We start from the raw sequence: 20,620 nt of genomic DNA, 5'->3' as shown, positions 1-20,620 counted from the left end.
ATTGCTATTAACCTCATCAGAGGCCGCAATTACCCTTTTTTCCATAAGTGGGCTACGTAACTTTTTTAAATGCTAATAACATTACATGTCCTAACAAGGTTACAAGGTTAATTCATTTGTCAAGTTGCACAGTGAATGGCAGTTACTGTGCCTTCATGAAAAATAGAACAGAAATACTGTAACTTTTACATACAAGGAGTTCGTTGAGGAATGAGGGTATTGCAAAACAATAACTGATTCTAGAGACAACCAGCCTTCCTGTCAGCCTGATGGCATCATACAAATCTTTTTATTCGGGAAGTAAAAGTTCAACCTTATCTTTCAAAGGTTAGTAGCCACATCCGGCGCACAAGACAACTTTGAAAACCCTAACATGTTTATGATAATTATATTTTAGAGCAATGTCGCAAAATTAGAGGCTAAAAATGTATGTTTCATGTTAATTTCTTGTGTATGCTCTGCAGTAATTGGGTAAATGAAGGTAGTTATTTTCCTCGTCTGCTTTAGCCAGCAGGTACTCAAAGTAGAACCAGGTTTAAAATTAAAATGTTAATTGTACTTTTCCAGTTTAATGTGACTTATTGGTGTTGTAGCTCCAACACATACTCAAGGTACATACATTAAGTCGTGTGGCTCCTAGTCATGATCCTGGAGCAGACTGTCTGTTGCCACACTGCGCTTCAAGGCTGTATAAGTTATATCACAGGTCGCCATCAGCCTTGATGCTTCTTGTTTAATGGATCCTAACAATGTGGCCTGTGTGTGTTTACTCTGGAAGGCCTGACTGCCATGTATGGATGTATGCAGTCACACAGACTCCGTACACAAACACTCAGCCCATGGATAGGAACTGCACTATAAACATGTTAATAGAGGTCATATTTCACATCACACTGACATCACATGTTGCTATTGTTAACCACACACAGGGCCGAAATAGATGATACAAATGTCCATGTGCCCCATTTTTAGGATTTCGATTGTGATTCCTTTTTTAGAAGTGTACCTATAGTTGTGATCCAATGTCATACAAAATAGAAAAGTCCGTAGAAAAGTCAACATGTCAAAGTGTCCTTGGGCAACCATAAGTTGCTTTGGATAAAGTTGCAGCTTAATGACATGTCATGCTTTCTATTTATTTCTTTTCATCATCATGCATGCTGCGGCTGGCTTTGCTGAAATAATTCAAAGGTTCCCATGCTGCAGCTTATTACGGCTCTAGTTTATCACACGTATGTACATCCATTATAGAACTCCATCTTATGATCTGCACAAAGCTATAACATAAGGAGCGAAAAGTCCCAAAAATCTGTTTGTGCACCTGATTTAAAAAATAGCAAAGAACTTCATGACAGAAACCCAACGGCTGAATAAAACCATAGGAAAAGCTCTTTTTCTTTCATAACAACATGTCTTTCATGAAATTAAAGGCATTAATAGAAAGTTTTGCTTTTCATAAATGAAGTTAGGGTAGATAAAGAAGTCACCTGACACGCATAAAAAAATAATAATAGTATCTCTCTTTAATCGAGTCAAACATTTTGATGTGTGGCCACTTATCTGTTCAACAGTCTGAAACACAAATTCAAATTATTGTTTCAAACAAACAAACACAACCAGAAAATGATCTCATATCACATGCTTGAAGCTTGCCATTTTTGCTTGAAGAAATGGTTCAAATGCTTAACTGATTTCCAAAATAGTTGCAGATATATCTACAACTTGTTTTGACTCTAATTATATTTAGCATGACTCTCCATAATCAATGGAGCCAATCTACACAAACCACAGTTGTGCACGAGGCTGAGGATGTTCCCAAGTTAATTTAGCAACATAACAAACTCTGACATACAATCAAGATGATAAATGGATTTTTGACTCGCAGTTGGGAGATAACTTTTGGTCTGCTAACTAAAAAACAACAAGAACTGAAGTTCAAACTCCCTTTAAATTTGATCATTTTTCTACACCAGCCAAACTTTCCTACGTCTCAACCTGCATTTCCTCCCATCCCTAAAATGAAAGTAACAATAATGCAAGCTAAAACAGCAAAAACATCCGTCTGCTTCCTCTTTCTGCACATGCCACAGTTTCCTCTGTGGCACTACTTGAGCAAGACTTTTTTCTGCCTGCATGCATTAAGAGATTTCACGCTTGTAACTTTTCTGAACTGGATCAGTGATCTGCTTGATATAGAAAAGAGTCAAGTAAGGACAGATTTTACTTGACTCTGAACTAATACAAGAATGTAAGTATGACTGCTAAAATGTAGTTGTAGCTGATCAGCTCGGTGTACTCTCATGACAAATCAGCTGAGTGTCCCAACAACATCTTAAGGTTTTATAGAAAATCAAAGGAAAATGTGAAAAGAAAAAGAGAAGCTACAACAATGCTCTTTGCCTGCGTATTGGACAGGAAGCCTAACAATTACAAAACAATCTACACTCTGTTCCGATTAGTCAAACCAAAAGTAGCACAACAGTTGTAGAAATAAAAATAAAAGACAAATCATAAAATGAATTCATGGATACATTACATATATTCATATATAGTAACTTTAACTGTTGGTTTGAGTATTCTTGAGTTGGGTTTATTATGAAATATATATTTAATTAGATTCTGATGGGCTAAAAATGTTGTTCAGCTTAATTCTGCCTTTACAAGGAAGTTGAGTTTGGAGGGGATTTATAATTTCTTTAAGCAAAAAGCATGACATTTTTTAAGGACTTGCGCAAGGGTATTTGCAACAAAGTTGAGCATGAATAAAAAATGACCAGCCCCACCTGGCAGGATATCTGAAACAAGCCAGCTAGCATTAGCTATTCTGCTAGTAAGTGGTTATTCAATTAAGTTTTATGTTTTGAATCAAGTCAGATGGTGGTATTGTTTTCTTAGCTGCTGTAAGGAAGGCTATGCGTATCTGCTTTATGGAGTACAACAGGAAGATTGATACCACACTCAAGTTGCTAGTTAGCTGAGATTAGCATAAATGAGCTAGCCTGACTCTGAACTAGCCAGATATTGCTCTTTACGGGCACAAATAAAGGAATGTGTAGAATTATGTATTTATGTATGTGTGTATTATCCATTTTTTCCGCTTTCTAAATTAGAATCGGAGGATGAAACCCTCTTTATTAGTCACATACATGCACACAGCAGATCACACACAGTGAAATTGGTCCTCTGCATTTAACCCATCCTAGTACTAGGAGCAGTGGGCAGCTATTGTGCAGCGCCCGGGGATTAACTGTATAGTTGCTGCAATAACATCGATATCAAGCAATAGATGTCTGCTTTTGTACAGCATCATTAGGCCACCACTGTACAACGTTGTTCATATAAACTCAGTGAAATGTAATAGGTAAAGAAATACTGGAAAACTTACCAGTAAAGTATCTATCAGTCACATAATGTAAGGAAAAATGTACCTGTAACAATAAGTGCACCTGTAAATGATATATATTTTAAATTCACTGTTCTTTAACTTATTAATATTTTCAATATTGGCAACACAATACCAAGTCAAAATTGTTTATGTGTACACAAACTTGGCCAATAAAGCTGATTCTGTTTAAGTTTTCTGAGGTGTTTAAACATCAAGGCCACCATGTCTACATTTGAAATAATGCCCCTTGGCTGCTGATTTGCTCTTTCAATTACAAAGGCTGCTGTGTATGTTTTGACACTACACACACTGGGGGAATAATGCACAGCATTGCATAAGTTGAGTTATAACGTAAAGCTATACATAGAGTGTCCTGGAGTAAATTGTATATTTATAGCCCCAGTCTGCGGGACTAGCTGGGAAATTCCCTCAACAGAACAGTCAGGAATAATATGTCTTACAATATAACTTGATATGTAATTCCTTAGGGAACAGTAAAGCTCAGTTACCAGCCTTTAATTCGATAATGTTCTTTCCATAAATTGGCTCAAATCTCTCCCTCTTTGTCATTTTTAAATCTCTTTAAACTCAGGTTTTTTCTACTTCTAAATTTGAGTGATTTTGTCCTATGTGTGTGAATGACGTACTTAAGTGTTGCTTTCCATGTGTTTGTGTAGGCTTTGCTCTTTTCAGGTAATGACAAGGTTGTGTGACCATTTTTTTATAAACACTTCCAATATATGTATCATTTTGTTATATGAATTGGATTTAAATTTCATTATACTGTCGGCTAGGAAGAATGATCCATCCATAGGACTTGTTTGAATCTTTTTCAAAGGCTTCGGACTAATTTAACACATAGAAGACAACAAAGACTTTCATTTGAAACAAGATTAGAACTCTCCCCTGTAAGACTGGGGAAGACATCAGTATCTTACCTGTGGTTTGTCGCAGCTCTTCACACAAACTTATGTGGGGAAACTGCAGCAGCTGCTTCCATTTCTTGCTTTTTCCTTTTCTGTTCCCGCCACCTCCTGTCGAACAAACAGGTTTGGTTTACCACTCAAGTCAAATTAAACAGATATCAAGGCAAGGAGTCTGGAGGCAATTCAGTCAGGTGGGGGGGAAGTGTGTGGGAGAGAAACTCACTCTGGAGGGAACTTTGGGATTTTAGCGTTTAGTGCAGACCATTTACATGCACAAAAACATAAAATAACATACTACAGGAAAGGGACATCCCCAAAAAAGCATAATAGGGCCCCTCACTAATTGTATTCACTGAAAATGACTTTGAGGGACCTTTACCAAGACGTAACATGCTACCAGACTTAACAAGACACTGGACCTGTTCTGACATCGATGATCTCACTGATATCAGCCATTACGTTTCCTTATGTTCTTCAAAAAGACTTCCGACATATGTTAATTAGAGTTATTATTTCTGCATCCCAACATAAAAAACACTGAGTGTAAGATGAGATTGTTTATTCAGGAGTCTGGAGCTTGACTTTATGTTGCTTGGAAGGCAAAATTTGGGGCAAAAAGTTATTTTTAAATACTTGCTGCTCATAAAATTGGTGGCTGGGAGTGTAGTGAAAATTAAAGACAAATCAGATGCATGTAGATTTTTTATCAGCTCCTTTCATCTGGATTTCGGCAGCTGGACAGTCAGACGTCACTCTTTAAAGAGGCAATATCAGTTTTTGAAGGTTAAAGATGGCGATGCTGTGAAATGTATGGGGGATTGATTGCCCTAAGCAATGCTCCAGGATCAAACTAAATAGTCAATGTATGAAGTGATAACAGTGGGTTGGTGTGAATACACCAACCCACTGTGTGTTCTGACAACAAGAAAAGTCAATACCACGCTCCAGGATTTGCTATTCAAATACTGCCCCACAGCTGCTACTAAAAAATGAATTGTCATAGATACGATGCAAACAAGATGTTTTGTCTGTGTCCAGGAAACAGAAGATAATATCAGCCTCAGAATAACCAATAAGCTGATTGATAACAGAGATCCCCAATGTCCGTTGTGTGCATTAGTGGAATTGTAAATCAAGACAAACAGCATGGCAGTGAGACAGGAAGACATTGAAACACTGATTCTCCACATAATGATTAACATAGGCAATTAGAGTGAAAACAGGCCAATTTGTTTGTAATCATAGAGGAAGATATCCCACATCTGCATAGGGTGAAAGATGTTTGACCCTACAATTATTTAGTTTTGAACTAGAGGAAGGACATTGAATCAAAATGAAACGGTATCCAAGACACTAAAGTTCAGCCTGACATGAGATAACATTCCTACCACCAAATAAAGACCATGTCACACCAAAATAAAGATAAACACATCTGTTCCTTTTTTAAATGACCTCTTTTCTACAAATGTGTGTCCTGAACAACAGTTCAACTGTTTCATCAATTTTTTCCAGCTAGAGCATCAATGCTGAAAAATTCCCTCTGGAGTTTTTTCTTTGGAAAGAAACAAGTTTGGTTTTCATTCAGTGTTACTGAAGCACATGGTGTGTGTCCTTAAGGCCTGACAAATGTGTTGAATGTTGTTTTGTCTGTAAAACATCATAAAAAAGTGACACTATAATTTGCCAGAGCCTGAAGGGATTTTTTTATTTTGTAATCAACTGACAAAAGAGGTTCAGTCTTCTGTAATGTAAGACTGGTAATAATTTTAACATTTCACATTAGAGAAGCAAGAACCATTACCTGTTTGGGATTTTCGATTGAAAATTGACTAATCAGATTATCAAAAGGTTTGATCTACCAACTAATTAATCGACAAATTCTTACAGAAGTTTAATGCATTTCCTCCTTACAAACATTTGCAAAGCTATTTCTTAATATATTTCAAATGTGGCATTGGAAAAACTACCAGCACCGCATATCGATCATCATGGCATACAAAACAAAACAGCAACTCTATTGTAACAAAGGGCTCAATAGCGATGATGGTGGTCAACAACTTCACTTTTACTTTTGCTAATGATTGATCTTTAAATGGCAGTATCTCTTGGAGAATATTAAATGTAAATCAGAATATAGATTAAATTGCATTTTTATTTAAGAATAGACTGAGGATGGGTTTTTTCTGCCCTGAGCAGTGTCTGCAGGTATACAATTGTTGTTGTGAAGTTCATAAGGTCATATTTGATAAGCAATCGGAATTTCTGTAGCTGGAAAACCAGGATAAACTGTTTCGTTAGAGTTAAATGGGCAAATACAACAAAAGAAACTGTAAAGAACAGGACAAAATAAGAAACTTTGACGGCTATGAACATGTCCCTGCACACAGACTGAAATATGGACAAAATACAGCTAAATGTGAGCACTCTATCCAGAGAAAGGATAGGTTATAAGTTTGATCCCTTTGCTGTACTTGTGTGTGTAACACTGGTGTAACCCTGGTGCAACACTGGTTTTTGCTCATTGAATTTCCAACTTTTGTTTCCTCTCTTCCTGCCACTTAGATCCATGCACATAGGAAGTTGCCTAATGTTGGTTGCTTTAAAGGAAAACTCCACCCTAAAACTTTGACACCATCCTAAACACCTTTGTTCCAATTCTATAGGCCCATTTCTTTGTTTTGCGGACTTCCCTTTTTTCCTTCTTCCACAAATTCCTGCAAACTTAGTTGATCCAAGAAGTAAGGGCTACTTTTTAAAAATGACTATTCACATTAAAAACATGAACAATTCCACCAAGAGAAAGAACTTGGTCTAATGATGAAGTCAGTTTTTAATCAGTATAGATATGCAAATGGCCGATGGCTTTAAAGAGACTTTCAGGCAACTGCAATTCCATTTCAAATGCTTACAGAAATGAACTTTCTTTGGAAAATACTCAGCGATAATGTGAAGTGGAAGCAAATTGTAGTTAAAAGGAGGACTTTAGCAATTTAGTATTGTACTTTGATCAAGTTGAACTGAAGTGAATTACAGGTAAGTGTCATGTGAATGCCTTTCTTCTTTACATGAGTAAGATTCTGATTGCAGGACCTTTATTTGTAAATAAGTTACCATTGTAGTATTGCTCATGTAACAATACTACACGCTGCTATGCTAATGTAGATGATCTTAATCTTTGCAACACCATTCTGCAACTACAACAGTGGATCCTACAATTTCACTAATGCAACATACAGTACGGCCTTTAATTGTAATGCTCCTAAATGCCCCCGTTTTTCAAACCTCAAGTTTGTAGCAGTTTTAAGTTTATTTCTATGATGATGACAACAGTTTTTTTGCAGGATTTCTTTACAAATTCAAAATCGCATAGTGATTACTTACTTAATTACATACAGTTGTCAGTGTTATATGATCAATTTGAAAGTTGTAGCAAGTGTTGAATGACCCTTTTATAAGCTTGAATACAAAGTGTACAGTCTTAAAAAAAGTTTTCTAAGTAAATAAAAACACCTCGTGCTCTGAGGTGGGTGTTTTTGAAGCCGTTGAATACGCTGCGTAATACTTATACTTTCTTGAAATACTACATTTGTGTCGTATTATACCTGCATCAAACACAGTCTGTTAAGGCAATAAATCATGATTATATTAAGCTCTTTGTTCTGCAAATATTAAATAACATACTGTCAAGGCTCCAGGGAAGCCAGAGGTCGAGGCCTGTCTGCTCCTGTTGCCTTGCTCATTGGCAGAATGCTGCTGTAACAGAGGCTTGACACCTTGCCTCTTACTGAAGCACTAAGGAAGAGCTGAATTGAGCAGATAAACCGGTGTTAGTGATCACAAAACTCATCTTGTCATGACCCTCTGCAGATGGCATTAGGATTATTTGGCATAAAGTCACTGCAACCTTTGTCTCCAGTTTCAAATACAAAAACAATCTGTTCAGGAACATTTGCATTTTAGACATACCTGACCACCTAGAGGTTCGTAATTTAGGAAACCTACAACACACAGATTCCGAAATCTGGAATGCATAGCCAAGAACAGCCTAATTAACATGAGGGTTTAAACACAGAACACCAGAGGTGGAAGAAGATATTGTATTTAAAAAAAAAAAAAAAAGAAGGTTTAGGAATACTATGTTTAAAGGAAAAGCCCTGCATTCACAAAGTTGTTCAAGTAAAAGTACAAACGTGTTGGCATGTAAAAATAGTGTACCACAAGTGAAAGTATACTAATTTTCCAGATTGACTAATTTCACATTAATGATTAGATCATAATTATTTAAGCATTACAGTGTTGTCAAAGCTGGTAAAGGTGGTACTATTTTGTATTACTTTATTTACTGCTGTGTAGCATGTGAATTTAATCCAGGCATAATTAAGCTTTATTACAGTGTTGATCATATTGGTAATCACTGATCTATATCTGCCAAGTAACAACAGGTACAAAATAAATGTAGTGGAGTAAAAGTACACGATTAACCTCTGAATTGTAGCGGAGAAGAAGTAGAAGGTGGCAAGAACTCTGCAAAACACAGGTTTCAAAAATCTAGAATGCATAGCCAAGACGTGGCTCTAATGAATAGAACAGCAGAATGTGCACACATGAGTACAAACCCTTGCATCTGCTCTGCCTCAACATCCTGTTTCGCAAAGGACAGGACGATGCTGCAACATCAGCAAAGGAAACCCGATGTGTCGCTTTTCACACTTGCAACCCCTTCTGGACCTCATATGCTCCATGTTCCTTGTACATATAATCGGAATCACGACAAAACCTATTCTACAAAAACAAGGAAATTGAAAGCACCCATTCGTAACAACTGTGTTCATTGCACCAGGAAACCGAAAATGTTGCACAGGTCCCTACCACCCACTCTTTAATTCTGCATACACTGACAACCCGTGTATCAGTTAATGCATATTACAGTATATCTTGCAAGCTTGACATCCCCATCTACCAAGACTTTTACTGTGGATGTAGCGGGGAGAGAGGGGCTGTCAAACATCTCCATCCTTACCTTCCCGTGCCTTCAGCAGCACCGTGTTGGCCACGATGTTCTCCAGCTCCATGTTGATGCTGTCAGATGGAGCTCCAGGTCTCCAATCTCAGTTTTATCCTCCCTTAAAACACCGTCTACCACCTCCTTCCTCCGCCCAGCCAAGGAGAAAGATTTCAAGCCTCCAGTTTCTGCTTTCCGCACAGTCCTGTCCGGTAGCAGTTCGCGCTGCTCCTCCTCTTCCTCTTCCTCCGCCTCTTTCTCCTCCTCCTCCTCCCTGTCTCCGCCCCGGAGCTGCTGTCAAACAGGAGGAAGAAACACAGACGTCTCACTCTGCTGATTATTTCTGCGTCGTTTTTAATTTGTCTCGCTTTAAAAAAAGGGGGGGGGGGGGGGTTTCTTTAATAGAAAACAAACTTAAAAAGAGGCAGTGTTGGAAAGTAAAGTACATTTACTCAACCACTGTCTTTTGAAGTTACTGGATTTTGTTATAAGTTTATAAATTCAGATTTGAAACCCAATACTTTTAAACAATTTTTAAAATATGATTATTTGGTAGCAAATAAACCATCCAACATAACTTGAACCATGCATGGGTTGACAAAAAATCCTATTGGATTTTGTTCAAAAATATTTTACAGTTTTCTCAATGAGTACTTTTACTCCTAATACTTTAAGTACAATTGCCGTATCGTACCTCAGTACTTTTACTTTTACAAAGTTAGTAGTTTTACTGTGTGGTATTAATACTTTATTCTAGTCTAGCCTTAAATATTACAACATAGCTTATAAAGGGTATAAGTGTTAATTATTGCGTAAATATATTTTACAGTGACAATATTATAATGAAGACTATGAATGAAATCCAATTCCTCCTAACAGGCTGTGATGCCTCTGGTTGTCAAGAATTGATGCACAGTTACAATTTAAAAAAATCAATATAATATATTACTGACTCCAGAACTGCTGCTCTTTGTGGCTCATCTCCATCTGCAGAAAGTGGATTTCCCTGCACAGATCAATGGCAGAGTCATGGTGCATTATACATTAAAAAAGAGTCTCACTGTTTTGTGGAGCAAGATAACGATAGAAGCTCTGGCCAAAGGGTTGATTGAGTTATGAAGTTATTGATCAGCCTCACAGTGATGGCTTCACTGGCTTTCATAGTATACTTTCAGGACTAAAATTCCTATTTACAGCATTACAGTTCAAAGACTGCAAGGCCTTTAACTCAAGCCAGTATGTAGAGAACTACGAACTACTTTTTCATTTCAAATTAAATTTTCAAATGTTTAATTATAATATCGCCAATCTCAGTGATGTGTTTGTGTGCAAAGCCACTGTTTAGGATGTGGTATTGTATGTATTTCTCTAAGGTTCTGTAACAATTTACGTTACAGACACACTTACTAACAATCTGAAGTATAACAATAAGAAATAGGGATGAACTTATAGAAAATTGCCTGAAATAGAGACAACAAGAAATCATGAGGGTGAACAGTTTGTTTGTACCTTAAAGGAAATATATAATACGATTTTGAATATGAAAAGTGTGGATGATTACCACAATTCCAACATTCATGTTGCAGACAAAGCAAGGACAAAGAAGAACTATAATAAGCTTAAGAGAACCATAAAAGAAATGTGAAGAATTCGTGTGGTAAACACAAATCATTTGTACTTAAATCTTTCATATATAGTAGTTTGAAAGATTTGGGCCCTGGTGTTCAGTTGACTCTGCTACTGTCAGTTCAAAAACATCTAACTGAGGTGAATATGAATCTGTTTTTTTGTGAGATTTTTTCTGACCCAGACTGACATCTAGAGGATAAAAGCTTAAACTGCAGGTTTTGCTGCCCCTCCTCAGGCGTCAACTAAAGTAAATAAAGTGATAAGATTTATCATACTTTTTAAAGTTTTCTGTTGCGTCTTGTTTGTTTTTGTTTTTAAAAAAGGTATGTTTTTCTAAATATGTGTTATGTTATATGTTTGTATTTACTTTATTTGTTTGTCTGTATATATTTGTTTTAATTTGTGAATTAAGTAAGGTATACAAAGTCAATACTTACGAGTTGCAAAACAAAGAGAAAGACAATTACCTCTCAGATATAGCAGCATCTTGTTTACATGATGAGAAGGCCATGTTATAATAAATATTATTTTTTGACAATTTTGACTTGACTTTTGACAGTGCCTGAGAGAAACTTTAATAAATTAAGTTAATAAAACAACTCGAAACTTTATCATTTTAATTTATCAAATGTAATATCTATTATCAATGTTATAAAGTAAAAAGATTCAAATAAAATAAAAAAGGTCGAAGGTGAAAATGGTACGTAGTTTTTGGCCACGTGATCGGAACAAAACAACGACGCAGTTCCGGTTTCTACACGTTGCTTCTTCAGCTCAGCACCAACACAACTCTGCTCTTCTGTAAATCAGAGAAAAAACTGCAAACATGCCGAAAGCCAAGAAGTCGGGGAAAAGAAAGAAGTTCAATTACAACCTAGACCGGAAGAAAATGAAGAAACAACATATGAAGAAATGCAAACCGAGGATAGAAAAGTAAGATACGTTAGCATGTTAGCTAATACTAGCTCACAGTAGCCCATGTGTGATTTTTATCTGAGAGATTTACACTCTGCTTGTTCGTATTTCAGCTTTTATACAGTGGTGGACAAAGTGCTAAAATAAATATGTATTATGCTGTTGAAATCAGGTCACTGATAGATCCTTGAAGTGTTATATTATTAGAGAATACTATATTACTCTGTTTTTAGATACATGTTTTACTGCTTGGGTGATAGTAGTAAAGTACTGCATCATATCATACAAGCATTTAAGTGAAATACATGCATCTAAAAATATGATAATGATATACTTACAGATATTTCCCTTTTGGAATATAGTTGAGTGGAAAATAAAATAAATTTGAAATATAGGAAATAGGTTTCAAACAGATTTGATCCTTTTTTATAAATCCCCTGATTTATAGATGAATCACTGGAAATTACATTTACTAGTGGATTAGATTTAGAACTACAGATGTATTTAACAGAACCACACACATGTACATTTCCATCTCGATTGATCTTCAGATTTGTTCTGGCTTGCACCTTTATAAACACTGATGCTTGTCATCGTTTTTCTAAATCGTCCTTTCAATCAGTTCACAGATTCGAAATGCATGGGACGACCATAAGTCAACGTCCAGGAACTTGCAGGACATGGGTCTGGCTTTTGATCCAAACCGCTCGCTACCAATACAGAAGAAGAGTGTAAGTAACTCATTTGGTTGTATGGTCCCTGTAGTTTGATTTACCCAGGTTCCGATTCAGAGCACTTATTGTTTTTCTAATCTTCAAGAAAGAATCCGGTAGATTCAGACTAGGGCTGTGCAACTTTACCTGAAATCGATTCCCTATTGATTGACACATTCACCTTTGTAACAAATAATAAATGATCACCTGTGCAACACAATAAACAACTTAATGAATATAAATAAAACACTTAAACAGTTTTAATTAATATAAAACCTGTTTACATCAATGGGACTTCTCTCCGTGTTACCACTTTCAAAGCTTCTGCTAATTGTTTCCCATTTTATCCATCCTTTTTGTTTGCTGTGATTACAATATTTTACAATTGTATTACAATATTATATTAAGAATAACTCAGTTCTACATAGTCTAGTGATCAGAAAAATGACTGTGCCACTCTGCTATTTTCCAGCACTATATTTAGCTAGGTTTTGTTCTATACACAACAAACATGGCACCTTCTTTGTTACTATTCCTTTTAATCTGCCTGGTTAATCCGACCCCTAAAAACAGTATAAGAAACAATGTTTAACCCCCTTTACACCACAGTCATTTTGAAGGTATATCTGGCGGTCTGTATGAAGGATCAAAACATGCAAACAAACAATAGGATTTAAATTAGGTTTCCTACTATAATTGTTTTTCTTTGTCATAGTTTAATGTCTCGTATCTGAAAACGACATCAGTTTTACAAGCAACTATGAACTGGTGTATCCGTATGCAATCATGCCAAAAAGGACTATTAGTTATTTCATTTTTAAATGCAGCGGATGACCTGCAGATGGCTTAGAGCTGCATTTCTGCATCTGCAAAGGGTGCCTTTTTAAATCATCGAAGGACTATTTTTAGTTGCCAAATGTGGGCAGATAAAAGCCGATCCTTCTCTTTTTCCCGTTAATCAGGGGCTGAATGATTGTGTTGCTCAAGAGTCCCTCAGTAGCTGCTGGATTTAAATTTGGAGAATTGATAAAACAAGGCTGTAATTATATAAGTATGTTCATGTACTATAGTTTTCATTACTGCCAGAAGGGCGCAACAGAGTGTTGGGTATGATGATTTAACCAGAAAAAGATCTCCTTTTAAAAAACACTCACCATTAATCATTCCATTGATTTTGTGAAACAAACATGAATAAAACCTGTTTAGATTGTGTGAAATACATCGCAGGTTGCATTTCAAGTGTCTATGTTCCTTGTTTAGTTACTAGTTAAAGGATTCACTGCAGTTTCATGCAGCGATCACACCTACTCTGAAGTGGAACACAAACTAGAGAATATGGCCTACTCTTCAGAGTGAGTCAAGCCGAGCCATTCAGTGAAAATGTGTCATATGGGAAAGTAGGAGTTATCAATGTTTTTGTTCTCAAATCTTCACTAACGGTCTCTCCTCCTGTCTCCCGGTATGGTATTGTTCCTTGAAATGGCATCACGGATGGAAATAAAAACACATGTCATAAGAGGAAGGCTGATCTCTGAAAAAGACGCATGTTCCTTATCCTAAGTTAACCCAGTGGCTGATGGCGTCCATTGTTTCCTTCATGATGTGTTTCTGTTTACTTGTGTAGCTCATCCGTGAAAACAGAGAAAAAAATGCTCCTGGCGAAATCGTGACCAAGCCCTACGTTGTCGACCGTAAGTACTTTCTTTTTAAGACCTCATCAATAAAATTAAAGAGGTATTTTTTTACATTTGATCTATTTTCAAATCTCCATGTTTTGCTAATAGGCCTTTGTTTTGCATTAGAGATACGTCCTCTAATTCTGCATTGTCAGTCTGATAAATGTGAAGAATGATTTAATATTAAACTGAATATATTTTGGTTTTGGAGAAAGCAAGACATTTAAACACATCATTTTATAGAAATCTCAATTGATCAATAATAAAAATATTAAAGGGGCCCCTATTATGCTCATTTTCAGGTACCTCTACTGTGACATGTTTTAATGTTCAAACAGGTCTTTATTGGTTAGTTGGCTGGCGCTGTTGTGATTTGCCAACTGTTTAGAGATGTCCCTCCCCTTAGCCGATCACGTACAATGTGTTGGAGCCAAAATGACATACATTTAAGCCTTTACAGTCCATTTACATGCACTAAAACCTATATAACACACTACAGGAAAGCGGGGAAAACCTCAAAAGCATCACAGGGCCTCTTCAACAATAATCAGTTGCAGCCCCAGTGCCAACCAGTGCAACACAGCTGATGCAGTTGTAATGTTTCTAAAAAGCTCTAAGTGATCTCTCACTGCGGTGAACAGTGAATCTGTAAGGAATTGCTGTCTTAAAGTCGAGACCTTCAGTTATTCACTGAAATTCTTTTCTTTCTAGTTGTCTTTTATATGAATGCTGTTTCACACCACCTGCAAGGGTCTTTCCATTTAATTGTGAACACACGTGATGCTGTTTCAGCCTAATTGGACCAGTGTGAATGAAAGCAGAGCCGTCACTTACAGAGTTTTGTTTTTATTATGCACCGTTGCATAGAGGCTCAGAAAGGTCAGCCTTCAGTAGCAGCTGCTCTGGGTTTCAGTGCTGAATCACTTTTATTCCTCCAGAAATATGATGCTGCTTTTTATACTTTGTTGAATAATTCATTTTTTATTTTTATGACTGAGATGCAAAATGTATTTGTATGTTTTTGTCCACCAGCCAAATGGCTAATGAATATTCCAGCCAGTTGATAGATAACCATTGTTTTGTGACTGTATACATCTACAAGCCGAATAAAGAAATAACAAAAACGTCCTGATTTCTGCAGAGCTGGAGGAAGAAGCCAGCCGTCTACAGAAAGACTCCAAGACGTTATCCTCCGACCTGATCGAGTACGTTCAGTACATGATCCGAGAACACAAGGACAACTTCAAGGTAAGAACAGCCACAGAAACCCACATTTACCGGGGAGATTAAATGGAAACTACGTCCATTTTCAAATTAGATTCATGTTATTGCACTTACCTCAGACAATCCAAAAACATGACGAACTTTCTCCTAAATCCAAAGCATAGTGTTTGGATTAACAATGAGATAAAAAACTGGGTTGAAAGAGAAACATTAAAAGTATGCAACTAATGAAATGCATGTATGTATGTGTGACAACCTACTCTATCTACACTACACCTTTATCGGTAGGAATTACATTTAATGCGGAGCAAGTCAGGCAAAGCGGCAGCAGCCAGATTCCGAGATTTTAACACATCACCCTAGCTTGCTAGAAAGCTGAAACTCAAACCCTTGATATCTACAAAGTGTGTTACTTGAGTAGGAAAGCATTGTCATCGAGATAAGTTCCATATAATTTAACTTGCTATAAGCACTTTGTACACAAGGCATCAATATTGCATTCTCCATGTCTTGACTTTGGCTGCATGGCTGGGAACTGGAATACAGTTTTTCCTGATGTTGTGTTCAAGGACGCTTTGACAGCTAACATATGAGGGCCAGTTGCCAAGGTTCTAAGACGTGCTTAGAACCAGCAGAGGTATATTTTGTTCTTTGTGTTAAGCTCAAAGTAGGGAAGGGCACAACTTTTAATTACTTGAGTGTTTATCAAAAAGTGCCTCATTCAAATGGATTTTCAACGGTTGCTTTAAAGGGACTTAGTCATCGCTGGGAGAAATGCCAAGGCACAATCAGTCAATAACAGGGGGGTGTGTGTGTGTGTGTGTGTGTGTGTGTGTGTGTGTGTGTGTGTGTGTGTTTTCTGCAGTAAAATATCCTTTCATAGAAAATATTTCATCCTTGACACTAAACTCTGAAAGATGAGTCATTCACCTGCATATGACTGTCACATTTATGATATAACCGCCCTCTAAAAATGTATTTTCATGTGAATCGTGATCAACACATCACGCTCAAGTCAAAATCATTCGAAACTGAGCAGATTCAAGGTTTTACTGTAGTTCATACCTGAGAAGAGATCTGGGAAAATAAGTGTTGACTTCATGGAAAGAAAAAGCGTTACCTGTAATTGACTGTGGAAATGAGGGACAATTAACTTTTCACTTTTTAAAATAACATAATCTTTGATCAGTAGGCATTAAAAGTCTGGAAATGTAAATCTGAGCCTGACAAACTGAACACCTTTTGATTTAGCAAAAACATTACATTTTGTTGTTGCACCGACCTCAGAACCAACATTGAGAATTTTACCCCACTCTAAATATCCCAAAATAGTAAAGATGTGTCAATATTTTTTCATCAGGGCATTGTACATTTTCAATCTTCCCCTTTCTTAAAAATAATTTGAGAAAATGTACCTTGAATTTGCACCAAAAACGTAACTCAGTTTGCACTAACAGTCCAAAACACAGAAACATGCTTCTCCACATACATATATTTACGTGTATGTGGATTCAACCGATCAGTGTTTTACCTTGTTATTGTGATATCTTCATTCAAACAGTAGCTTAGATGTGTATCTCCATTTTCAATCTGTATTGTGTATTTCATTCTTTCTCTGTTGCTGCTATAACCCCTGAATTTCCCAAAGGGGATCAATAAAGATCTATCTTAGTTTATCTTGTTTTATATTTAATCAAAGTGACCATCCTGTTCTGTGTTATCTCTGCAGGAGATGGCCAAGGACGAGAAGAACTACTACCAGGACACACCCAAACAGATCAAGAGGAAACTAAACGAGTACCAGCGCTGCCACTCCGAGCATTACAAAGCCTTCATGAGCTCACTCGCTCCACAGCCCATGGACCAGTAGAGGAAATAAAACCCTTTCTCTGGACTTTAAATCATTCTCCTTTTTATAGGATCTCATTCTGGAGAGACTGTCGAGTGCAAACAGGAAAGAAGCAGACCAGAAGATTAATTCATAACACCACCAATAATCAGAAAAACATCAGTGACAGGAAGTGGAGACAAGTATTACTTCTATGTCTTGTTAAGAATCTCTCTGTTACTTTCCTCCTTGTTCAAAATTTCCATTCTGTTTCCATGGATATAGTCCTGATCTCACCTCTGTGTTTTAACTGTATAAAGTGATTGACTGAGATGTATTTTTATTGTCATTTAAAACCCCTAAATCTCATCTCGTAACGTGTTTTTCTTTCCGTGGGATGAACAGTATCCTCTCATGCACACTGGAGAGTTATCTGATGTTTTGGTGATCCTCACACAGGAGGTTTTTTAGATCTTCTGTGAGAGTGTCAGATGTCTGAAGCTCTCTGCAGCAACATGTTTTTAACTGCACTGGATATTTAGCTTTAAAAACATGTTTCTCCATCTTTTTTTAAAACAAAAAAAGTCATTCATAACCATTTGACTCAGTCTCAATGCATTTGTATCAGTTTTGGTTAGAGTGAATTAGTCCAGGTCAATGAGGTGATATGCTTGTTTACTTTAATTGTACCATTCTATTACTGGGAATTACTGCGCATACACTTATTTTTAGTTTGTTTGCTCTTCATGCTTTAAATAAAAATAGAGCCTGCAGGAGAAATCATACATTATAAATACATAATATTATGTATTGCATCTTTTTTTAACACATCAATGTAAGCCTTTGTGGAAAAAAATTGAGGTTGAAAATCTTTTTTAGTCTAAAAGAAATGAAAAATTGTTGTATTTTCAAGTATTCTTAGCCCTAGACCTATTAAGTAATCCAGCTCATAGTGCTGCTACTTTAACCAAAATCCAAAGAAACCTGCATTCATTCTAAATGTGTTTTTAAATATTCAAGTGTTATTGCAGCTTTGAGCATTTTTGTGGAAGTAAACTAGCATCCATCACTGTGTGGAGATATCTCACTCCAACACTTGTGCAATAGCATTGTGGTGCATGCAAAGTAATACACTTACTAACTGCTTCTTTCCCTGAGATACAGATCAACCTGCCTCTTGTGATAATGTACTTTAAAAAAAAAAGAGCTGCAGGTTCTGTAAACAATTTAACCAGTCAACATTTTGTCCAGTTTTTATAAACCTGAAAATCCCAGATAGAAAGCAACATCTTCAAGCCTTTTTGCCGTAAGAGAGTTCAGGAATGTCTCCTTCAAATCCTTGTTTTCCAACAAACAACATGTTTCATGTTTAGGCAATGTCACACTGACAAAGCTTCATGTTGATGGAAAAACTAGCCCCTGTTTAGGAATACCCTCTACCCACAAATCTGCTAAATGTGGGTACAACAGGGTTATTTTTACCAGGAATTCCCCCTCATGTTGCAATAACAAGCAGAATCTATTCCTCGAAATGAATTTGACATTTAGAGCAACACAGATGCTTCATCATCTGGAAAATGTTGTTGCATTTATGGCTAATGAGTGTGAAGTAAACAACCGTGGCTAATTTTTATTTCACGTTTTGATGTCAATAATAAACACGGTGGAAGCAGATAGTTAAGTACCCTGAATAGCTTTCTCTGTAATTCTCTATCAGTTTATATGTTGTTCTTTAAAAAGTACATTCTGTTCTGTGTGCTCTGTAAACTGTAGACCTTGTTGAGGTTGTTCCCACAGCTACATAGTAACAATGAAAGATATAACTGATATGAAAACACTTTTCAAAACCTTCAATCCAATTGACCATCCAATATTTTATTTTCTTAAACAGCTTCACAAAGTCACATGGTAAACAAAGATACATCCTGTGTTTTCCTGCGTGTGGACCTTGAGCTCTAAATCTTCACGGTCTAGCGTTGTTGTTTCTGATTATCTGCTGCACAAGTTAACAGCACGACAATAGTTTGTGCTGCGTTGACTTTGTCGGCCCTCGTCAATCATTCACAGTGTTGCTGCGCTGAACAACTTGTTCGGCCATCAGCAAAACACCATCTGAACGTTGAGGAGTCAGGGGAGGAAACTCCATCAGTAAACTCAGACTGGAGGTATGTGAGGAATGATTGCTCAATGTTTCACATCAACTGTGGCGTTTTTTTGGGGAGTTCTTGTTTGATACTAGTCCAATAAATAGTGCATTTCACTAAAGCTCAATTCAGTACAATAGATGTTTTTAAATACCTGAATTCCAGAGAGACTGGTAATTGTCAAATATGTCAACTATTGCATGGGCCCCTAAACACATAGTCAAATATCTACAAAAGCTAATGTTGAAAGTGAAGCCAAGTCTCACATCTTAACAACTTAGCTCTTCCCTTTTGTTCCACCTTTCAGGCAAACCACCCATATTTTTTTCTTGTGCTAAGATCACACAGCCAAAAAAAGTACATCCCTTAATGGCGGCCGAGTGCTGTGTCGCTTCAAGCCCAATGAATTGTGGGACAGCAAGATATCCTTTGCTTTGGTTAGAGAAGGTCTAGTGTACCCTATGCCAAAGTAAATCAGCAAAGAAGAATTAAAGCATCCTTTCTTTTGCATTTAGCAAATTCAAACAGCTCTTGCTTTTGCTTCCAATATGATACTACTGGGTCATTTCACTCAGTTTTAACCCTCGTTCGAGTCAAATTGACCCGTTTAAAATGTTCACAGAAAAAGAATACAAGAACATTTTTTCAACCTGAAACTCAATGGATTTACCTTATTTTCTCTAAAAAACACGTCAAATTAAAAACACCTGGTGTGGAAAGATACAATATTATGACTCATTTTTAATATTTCATTTAAACTTAATCTAAGTTTTGAAAATAATTTAGGTTTACTCATTTGCAGTGATGTCATGACACAGAGAAATACACAAATGTAATCTGGAACATTTCTGGAATTTTGGTAGGGTCTTGTGGTTCTGTCCCACAGAGATGATACTATATGTAAACTGGAGAATGATTTATGAATGAAATGATAAACATCTTTGCCAGAGGACCTAACTACTTTGTTGAAGAAAGGACTTAAAACTATGATGTAACCACCACATTTCCATCATTGTAATGTTTCAAAAATGTTCTCCACCAGCAGATGAGCATGTTGCCCTTTAAATGTCAACTGCTGCCTATAATCCAAATGTTCATTTTAACTGGTTTCACTTCACATTATTAGTAATTTATGAAATGTTTTATTCTAATTCCATTAGATTATGTTGAGCTGCAGG

General features: G+C 36.6%; 2 protein-coding genes across 2 annotated transcripts in view; one reads left to right on the top strand and one right to left on the bottom strand.

Annotated features, from left to right (window-relative positions):
• The window catches only part of grk6 (G protein-coupled receptor kinase 6), a 37,323-nt gene extending 27,758 nt beyond the window's left edge, over positions 1-9,565 (bottom strand). Inside the window, exons 1-2 of the mRNA XM_063894890.1 lie at positions 9,332-9,565; positions 4,324-4,419 (exon numbers count right to left, since the gene is read on the bottom strand). Coding sequence (XP_063750960.1) covers positions 4,324-4,419; positions 9,332-9,383 — 148 coding nt within the window. The 5' untranslated portion in view covers positions 9,384-9,565. The remainder of the gene's footprint in view (positions 1-4,323; positions 4,420-9,331) is intronic.
• A 2,098-nt stretch (positions 9,566-11,663) lies between these two features.
• Positions 11,664-17,667, top strand: nop16 (NOP16 nucleolar protein homolog (yeast)). The gene is made up of 5 exons (XM_063895156.1): positions 11,664-11,875; positions 12,480-12,588; positions 14,195-14,261; positions 15,388-15,494; positions 17,200-17,667. Exons 1-5 carry the CDS (start codon positions 11,769-11,771, stop codon positions 17,338-17,340), a joined length of 531 nt encoding a protein of 176 aa, XP_063751226.1. The 5' UTR covers positions 11,664-11,768; the 3' UTR covers positions 17,341-17,667.
• The last annotated feature ends 2,953 nt before the right edge of the window (positions 17,668-20,620 follow it).

The sequence above is a fragment of the Eleginops maclovinus genome, chromosome 11, assembly GCF_036324505.1.
Source record: "Eleginops maclovinus isolate JMC-PN-2008 ecotype Puerto Natales chromosome 11, JC_Emac_rtc_rv5, whole genome shotgun sequence".
Lineage (NCBI taxonomy): Eukaryota > Metazoa > Chordata > Actinopteri > Perciformes > Eleginopidae > Eleginops > Eleginops maclovinus.
Note: the sequence above shows the minus strand (reverse complement) of the source record. Positions and strands in the feature narration are given on the sequence as shown.

Coding starts and splice junctions, on each gene's coding strand:
- nop16 (XM_063895156.1), top strand. CDS start 11,769: ATGCCGAAAGCCAAGAAGTCGGGGAAAAGAAAGAAGTTCAATTACAAC. Junction 11,876..12,479: donor TGCAAACCGAGGATAGAAAA/GTAAGATACGTT, acceptor CCTTTCAATCAG/TTCACAGATTCGAAATGCAT. Junction 15,495..17,199: donor AACACAAGGACAACTTCAAG/GTAAGAACAGCC, acceptor TTATCTCTGCAG/GAGATGGCCAAGGACGAGAA.